Source organism: Lepisosteus oculatus, chromosome 14 (genome assembly GCF_040954835.1).
Source record: "Lepisosteus oculatus isolate fLepOcu1 chromosome 14, fLepOcu1.hap2, whole genome shotgun sequence".
NCBI lineage: Eukaryota > Metazoa > Chordata > Actinopteri > Semionotiformes > Lepisosteidae > Lepisosteus > Lepisosteus oculatus.
The window spans coordinates 59,072,091-59,080,892 of NC_090709.1; the positions used below are offsets into that span (position 1 = coordinate 59,072,091).

At 46.6% G+C, this 8,802-nt stretch overlaps 1 protein-coding gene across 1 annotated transcript; it reads right to left on the minus strand.

Moving 5' to 3' along the window:
• Positions 1-3,332: 3,332 nt before the first annotated feature.
• On the minus strand, positions 3,333-5,639 carry LOC138242683 (zona pellucida sperm-binding protein 3-like). The gene is made up of 8 exons (XM_069198239.1): positions 5,235-5,639; positions 5,018-5,133; positions 4,836-4,942; positions 4,580-4,754; positions 4,385-4,502; positions 4,086-4,186; positions 3,935-4,008; positions 3,333-3,376 (listed from the first exon to the last, which is right to left on the minus strand). The coding sequence occupies exons 1-8, from the start codon at positions 5,514-5,516 to the stop codon at positions 3,333-3,335; spliced, it is 1,017 nt and encodes a 338-aa protein (XP_069054340.1). The 5' UTR covers positions 5,517-5,639.
• Positions 5,640-8,802: the final 3,163 nt, after the last annotated feature.

The following is an 8,802-nucleotide window of genomic DNA, read 5'->3' on the forward strand; positions in this document are numbered from 1 at the left end:
ATAAAATCCAGAACTGTGGTGGTGATATCGATAAACAGGGCTCATGTTCACAACAAAACTTTACTGTATAAAAAGTTAAAATTCGTAAATATATATTTTTTTTATTATGCAAAGTGTCTGTTAAACCATTCATGAAGGATTTTTAGACAAAAAAACACACCATTATATGAGAAAATATATTTACTATATCTGCATTTAACTCACTTTTTAACAATTTCAATTTCAAGGCCAATATAAATTGTTGCCCTGCTTTTTTGTCATAAATACACAAGCTTGTTATGTCTTGTGTCAGAAATAAACTGCATGAAATTTGCTAAAGCAACAAAAAGTAAGCGCCACAAAGAAGACAGTGTCACGATATTAGTTCCCCCTCCTTAAGGGTGCTCCAGCCCTATCACTCAAGACTTTATTCCATGCACCTGCTCCCTATTCCCTGCCCACCTTAAAAGCCAGGCGCTGACGCTCTTCCGGGCTCTGCATCTGATTTCCATATCGTGCGAGTCCGGGACCAGGAAGCGCCTGGTCCCGTTAAGGTTTTAACCTCCGTTCCTGTTCCTGTTCCCCGTCCGCCGGTTCCGACCCGGCCTTCGTGGTTTTATTTCCGAGTTCTGATGGATCTCCTGGTTTTGGACTTACCTTCGTGTTTTGGATACTCTATGGATTACTCTTTGGGATTGTTCGCCTCGGCCACACCTCCCCCGTGCACCAGCGCACCTTGGACACGCCCCCCTGTCTTCAGCCCCGTTTTCCTGCATGACGTTTCCCCAGTGTTCCCCCACTTCGTCGGATTGTGTCGTCCGCATAGGGTCCGGAAAGAACTGTTCGTTACAGACAGACATTTGCGTTTATAGTGCAATGTTATCTCGAGCCTTTAAAATTTCTTTAAATGCAATTTGTTTTTCTCTGTGGCTCTAAGGCTTTGTCATTTACTGTAGTTATTCAGGAGAACATTATGTTAATCATATAGATGAAACGTTTAATATATTCAGGTGGGTAGCTACGTCAGCATGCGTATCTGCAAAGGAACAAGTAATATTGTAGGTTTATTCAATGCTGAAAAGAGAAGAGAGAAAACAAACCTGAAGAAGGTTTCAAAGCTGAAACGTTGTGTTTTCTCTCTTCTCTTTTCAGCATGGAATAAACCTATTACTTGTTCCTTAAATATATTGTTCGGTTTGACTCAAAATGCTTTACTACTACAAGAGAGAATCATAGTATGGAGGATGAGACAAATTTATGATTTCTTGGAAGAAAATGTTTTTTCTTTGCATTCGAAATGAATCGAAACTTTAGCGCGACACACAAACCCTTTGTCATTTTTAAAGATATAATATTTTTAAACAGACAGTATAGAAAACGTTTTTTTTTACTAAGCAATTTTGGCCGGGGGCGATGCATTACTAGTATTGGCGCTGAGGTCACTATGGTGCAGTTGAGCACCGTAAGATTAGGGCCAGTGACGTAATGTATAACGCATCTGACTGTCTGAAGATCAGCTCCTGCTCTGAGCTCAATAGCAATGCAAACCTGTGCGAAACAAAGCTGGCGAGCAGCTGATCTTGTGCTCAGTAGTCAGTACGGTGCTGAGGGTTCAGTACCGGCGTTGTTCTAATTAGCACGAACTGCAATGGCTCTGAATCTGACCATTTCTATGGAAGCCCGTTTCCGCCAGGGAGTAAAAATAAAAACGCGCTATGGTATCTCAGAATTCCGACTTAGTAACTGAGAATTGCGACTAAAAAACTCAGAATTCCGACTTTATATCTCGTAATTACGACTTTATATCTCACATTTGGGACTTCGAAATAACCCATATTTCATTGTCGGTCCTTTTGTTATTGTAACGGATTTGGGTTCCAGGGCTTGTGCCCTCGCCGCTCCCACCCTATTCGTGCCTCACTGCATTGGCTTGAACCCAGGCCTTGCCAGCTGAGCTAAAGAAGAGTTTCTCTTTTAAGTAAAAAACGACATACAATGGAAATATTTAAAAAGTATAAGTTTCAGCTTTTATAATTGTGAATTCTTCTGGATGTGAAGTGTCTATTTTTGTATCTTATTTCATATTCTGTCTTTGTTTTTGTATTTCTGGTGTTTAAATAAAAAAAGAATTTAAAAGCCCACCATCCACTATTCCATCCGTGTACTATGGAAGCCTCACTACCGGAAATGGGATTCCATAAAAATTAGTGGAATTAATTTGATTTTTATCAGGGCACTGTACAAGACAAGTCTTCGGGCTTATAGATCCTATGATCTTGTACGATTCATCAATATAGTGTAATGGAACGGCCAACATAAAATTTGTAGTTCAGGTGGGTAGCTGCGTCAGCATGCGTAGGCTGCAAAGGAACAAGTAATAGGTTTATTCCATGCTGAAAAAAAGAAGAAAGAAAATATGTTTTGGCCGAAACGTACCAGTAAACTTTACATTAACAATACCAGCCAACGATACATTATCATTTCACACCGGTTCTATAGGAATCTACAGCAGAGCCCTGAGTTGACTCCCGGAGTCCCACTGAGCCCATAGAATTCCACATCACCCATCACTCCTGCACACAGTCCGCTGAGAGCGCCTGTCCATAAACTACTGGATTGAGAATGGGATCAAATAATTCCCCATTTTCTTAATTCTTGAGATCACGAGGTGTTTACGATATTATTTCAGTATTAAGCCAGCAGGATTGGTGCAAATTATAGGTAGGCACAAAGGAAGACTAGGATTCACTTGAAATTCATGACATGGGACACTGAAACAGGGGAGAGGCTTTGTGTAGTAAGCGTTCAGTCTCAATCTACACAGACTGTGCTGCTGGTAGAGGTGGTTGTGAACACCTGCCTTCCCAGTCAAGTACTGGGATCTCCAGTCTCAATCCTAATACTTCCCCATGACTGTCCAATACCACTACTGTGAAACCAACACCCATAAGACAAGACCTCAGAGATTCTAACTGCACCATTATTGTTCCTCTGCTAAGGATGGGAAGGCCTACTTTACACCAAGCCCCTGTTGACAATTCCTTCCTTGTGTTTATTTTAGTCAGTTTGTGCAGCCTAGAATAGGACACCAGATCTCACTCTTACTGGGCACTACAGTAGCAACTCACACTTCATAAGCACTACCCATCTTGGAAACAGGAGGATTTCCAGTATATTGAACACCTCCGTCTCTCTCACAGTAAAAAAAAAAAAGTCACAATGCCCTGCCCAAGGAATAGTGCGGCCATCTTCCCCCACTACAACGCTTTATTACTCCAGCCATTTTCAGTCCTCATTGACAGCAATACGGGAAGCATTCTTGAAAGGGGAACCCCGACAAATACTTCCATTGATTAGTGGGTCTCACTTCCCTTGAACTCCTCCACCCCATTCAAACCTATAAACCATAAAGAAACAAGGGCAGGCAGAAGGGTCTTTCACAGCTTTATTGAAATGTTGCCATTACAAGGCAAGTGGAGGCAGGAGAGTCACAAGAGCCAGGCTGGAGCCTTCATTCAGGCACCTGGGGAGGAAGAAGGAGAACAATCCAGCTGAACTGCAGGACACCACCCCTACAGGAGCTCCTCCTGCTAGACCCTACCTGTCCACTGGCCAACATCTCCAAAGTCCTCTGCTCCCTCCACATCCTCACTGGTGCTCTCAGCATCTTCACCGGAGCTCTGAGGGTCTCCCTCCTCATCCTCAGTCCAGTCAGCTCCCACATCCAGAGGAGCTTCTACTGGTGCCACAGCCACCCGACTGCTGGTCACCAGGCTCCTGGTACCTGTGGACAAGCAACACCCAGGAGTGAGGGATCTGCTATACCCAGAGACCCACAGTGATGCTACTCATCTAAACAGTCCCTTTGTCCAGCATGGGATCATTCCTCAGTTGTCCAAGCATGGTTGTCTCTTGAGCAGAGATGCATCCACAAGGGATAGAGAACCAGACCCACCTTCATTCCGACTGCCAGCACACCTGGACTCACAGCAGGCACAGACCTCATGGTCACCATACAGCTCCTCCCACCTGGAGGAGAGGAGGACAGGTGAGGCCTCCACCTGACATGTCCCAGAGCACCCTCAGCAGGCTCCTTGCAGAAGTACCTCTTAGCCTCCCTGTTGTAGGTGCAGGACTTGGTCCCTGGTGTTGCTTTAGCAGGAGCCACAGCCATGACACAGTGCATGTACAGCTCAGTCACTTCATGCTGCAAGAGGGAAGGTCACAGCATTAAGGGATCAAGGCCAATAGAGGGACAGAGAAGGACCTTCTGCCATCAGTGAAGGCAAGCCGGCAGCTCTAGGCACTACAGCTGCCACAGTCTGGTTCACATCTAGATCATGGATGAAAAAGCAGACCATGGATCAGTAGAGCAAGAAGGCGGAGCAGCCTTTGAGAGCACTACCTTCCTGGACAGCTTCTTCTGGAAGAGGAAGGCATCAATCGTGAAGCGGAGCACATCCTTCTGCTTGGAGGGGACAAACCTGGACAGGCAGCCATCTGCCTTGCTGTCCACCATGCACCTGGGGAAAAGGACAAGGATGAACCCCTGCAGGCTCTCAGGGCTCCTGTCCACCTCTCCTCCCAGAAGGGGCCGTACCCCAAGTTGTCGATCACGGGGAAACGGGGCTGGGAGTGCTGGTCCGGTTTCTCCGTTACGTAACACGAGTGGATGTACAGCCTCTGCTCCGCTGTGGCAAAGTAGGCAGTGGCCTGGAAGTACATGGGCTGACCCAGGAAGTACTCATCCTTAGGAGAGAGCCGGACCCAGTGAGCTGGAAAGAGAGAGAGGCAGCATTACACCTGCACACAGCAGCCCCTGCAGGCAGGAGGAGCCACTCGCTCAAGGAGCTTACAGTTGGTGGTGAGCAGCACAAAGATGTGCTTGTTCTTCAGGTCCTTGAAGAAGGTCCTTCTCCTGGCCCACGTGGGGACATAGCCAACCTTGTAGGAGTAGTGGAACCTGCAGGACAGAGGGGATGAGGGGCATCTGGACACTTTCCTAGCGGCTTCTCAGCAGCAGCAGAGCCCTGCCTACCTGTTGTAGGAGCACTTGACTGGCACAGAGAAGGGAATGAAGCGATGCACAGGTGCACTGGAGGAGGGCGGGGCATAGCGGAGAGTATTGGAGTACACCAGGCGGCCCTGGACAACCTGCAGGGTCACAGAGGAAGGGATATTCCCAGGAAAGGCAACCCCGATACTGGCCCTACAGCTCACATCGATACACTGCCTGTAGATGAAGACCCGCTTACCGATCGCTCGGTGCCGCACTCGTGAAGCCCGGAGATGAAGTAGAAGTAACTGCGTTTGGTTCGGCTGATGCTGCAGTTGCCCAAGGTCACCTCCGATGGCCGACAGCTGAAGCCGAACAGGAGCCGACTGACCCTCACGTACATCCTGCTGGAGTCGCACCACACAGCCACTCCTCGGGTGCCCCCGATGGCCGGGCGAGCCGGCTGCCGCCCTCGCTGGGGAGGAAACAGGACGCTCTTGATGTAGGCGGGTAAGGGCCGGCTGCCGGCTTCGGGCTTCATCTTCTCCTTGTCGAAGTAGGGCGAGTACGCGTCTCTGGACACGGGAAGGCGGCGGAAGTCGGGAGCCAAGGACTGGGAGTCGTTCTCGCTTGCAGACAGATCTTCGGAGGGCGTATCTGCCAGGCTCAAGTCCTCAGACTGGGCTGCGTCTTCGAGAGCCGGGAGGTCGGCCTGGAGCGCTAATTCCCGAGAGTCCCAGCCAGCCGGCCCGGCGGAGATCAGTGCGGGGAGCCCAGCCCCTGCACACAGGCACAGCATAAAGAGAAACGAGCGCATCGCCAAATTAACGTCCCGCTTAACTGCTACAGAAGTAAAACAAATAAACCACCAAACTCTGTTGAAGCAAGAGAGGATAAAATGTGAACGCGGTGACTAGGTTTTTATACTGGCAGGACAATGCTACCACACACATGGTCACACTACTGCTCAATCAACACAATCAATTACATACAGAGACCCGGATTGTTCTCAGTGTCTAATTAGAACCTGCTTCCAGTCTGAGGCGGGACTCCGTGAAGCCGCCTGAACACTTTCCCGTGTGTATCTGAGCTCAGCGGAGGAATTCCACGCAATTTCGACAAAATTAAATCACCCACACGTTGCTCAGATTAATTTATTGTTCAATTAGTTTCTAATTTCAATTAGTTTCAATTAGTTTCTAATCTTATCCCTTACATTTAAAAGGATCCTTATTCTAGGGGACTTTAATATACACATTGATTCAACCTCTTCCAGTCTGGCTAAAGACTTCCTTTCTCTTTTGGGATGCTTTGACCTTGCTCAGTTTGTTTGTACCCCTACACATAACAAAGGACACACCTTAGATCTAATTATTGCAAATGACTCCTTTGTCTCCCACTGCTCCCCCCTTGATCTAGGCCTCTCTGACCACTTAGCCATTCTCTTCAATCTGGAATTACCTGTTTCTAACACTTCCCCCTCACGCTCTGTAAATTTCCGCAACTGGCGATCAATTGATCACCCAAGGTTTGCAAATTCTGTTCTGTCCTCCTTATCCTGTTTCTCTTTTTCTGACCCTCTAGAGGACAAAATACAATTACTTGACAATGCTCTTTCATCTACCCTCGACACCTTTGCTCCTTTAAAAACTCGAACCATCTCCTTCTCTCGCCCTGCCCCCTGGTACAATGACCATCTGCGTTTCATGAAGGCAGCCTCTCGCAAACTTGAGCGTAGGTGGCGTCTTTCCGGCCTAAATGTACATTATCAGGCCTGGAGAGATTACTTATCTGATTATAAGGTTACTATAGAGTCTGCTAGATCCACCTACTTCTCTCACATCATTGAAAATCACCAAAACAATCCCAGACATCTTTTCTCCACCATCAACAGACTGCTCAAGCCAAACTGCCCCACCACATTACCTGCCTCATCACAACTTTGCAACACATTCTTAGATTTCTTTAGTTCTAAGATTGACAACATCCGGCATCACATTCTCTCCACTACGGATATAATTTCCACACCTCCTCCCTCCTCATCCAACTTCTCTGGTTCCCGTCTCTCCAGCTTCTCTCTTCTTGACTCAGCATCCCTAAACAAACTAGTTACGCGCATGAAACCCACCACATCTATTTTAGATCCCATTCCCACCACTTTATTCCAGTCCTGTTTCTCTTCTCTCTGTCCCATTGTCCTCAATATAATACATGAATCCTTGAGCACCGGCATTGTACCAACGGTCCTCAAAACTGCTGCTATTACCCCAGTGCCAAAGAAGCCTAACATGGCTCTCGACAATCTTAACAACTTTCGCCCCATCTCCAACTTACCCTTTCTCTCTAAAATTCTAGAACGTGCTGTCACACTTCAGTTACATAACCACCTCATGACAAACAACCTTTTCGAACCCCTCCAATCTGGCTTCCGTCAACTTCACAGCACAGAAACCGCCCTAGTCAAAGTCACCAACGATCTCCTAATAGCTTCTGATTCTGGTTCTCTTTCCATACTCATCCTTCTTGATCTCAGTGCTGCCTTTGACACTGTTGACCATAACATCTTGCTTTCTCATCTCGAGACTGTGTTTGGAGTCTCTGACACTGCCCTCAAATGGTTTAAGTCTTACCTCACTGATCGCTGTCACTTTGTCTCTCTCAATGGGTACAGGTCTGAAATTGGTCTTGTCAAGTCTGGTGTCCCTCAGGGCTCAATACTGGGCCCCTTGCTCTTCAGCATTTACATGTTCCCACTTGGTCAGCTTTTAAGATCACATGGCCTCAGCTTTCATTTTTACGCTGACGATACTCAAATATACATCCATACCAAACCCGACACTGATGTGGCTGTCTCTATTCTATCTAATTGCATCTCTGACATAAAAATTTGGATGACTCAAAACTTCCTTCATCTTAACTGTGACAAGACTGAAGTCATGCTTATTGGTACCCCCCATCAACTTCGTAAAGCCAGTCCTGTAACCCTGTCTGTAGATGGCTCTGTACTTGAGCTCCAATCAAAATTGAAAAACCTTGGGGTTATATTCGATTCTGGCTTAACATTCGACCCACATGTACAGCATACTGTCAAAACATCTTTTTTTCACCTTAGAAATATCGCAAGACTACGCCCTATGCTATCATTAACTGTGGCTGAAAAGCTGATCAACATATTTGTATTCTCTCGAATTGACTACTGCAATGCTCTGCTCCCTGGGGTATCTAAATCTACTCTGAACAAGCTGCAGTATGTCCAAAATTCAGCAGCCAGAATCCTGACCAGATCTAGTGCAAGTGTTCACATTACTCCTATCCTGGAGTTCTTGCACTGGCTTCCGGTCAAATTCCGCGTAGACTTTAAAATCCTCATGCTCACCTACAAGGCTTTACATGGCTTGGCACCTCAATACCTGTCTGAACTTTTATCGCCCTACTCCCCACCTCGCAACCTCCGCTCTTCAAATTCTGCCCTCCTTACTGTCCCCCAAGCCCGTCTACATTGTATGGGCGACAGGGCCTTCTCCTGCTATGCCCCCAAGCTCTGGAACTCCTTGCCCAAGGATATTAGAGAGTCACCTTCTCTAAACTCCTTCAAATCCAGACTCAAAACCCTCCTTTTCAGAAAAGCCTTTACTTAACTTCTTCCATTCTTCACCCCTCTGCTCTTCTTAATACCATCTTCCACGGTCTCCTCTATTGTTATTGTTGTATTGTTGTAATTATAATTGTGTCCTGTCTTGTGAAATTTTCTTATTTATTGTTGTAGTCTTCTTATTTATTGTTATTGTCATCCTGTAAAGCGCTTTGAGAAGCCACCTTTAAAGGCG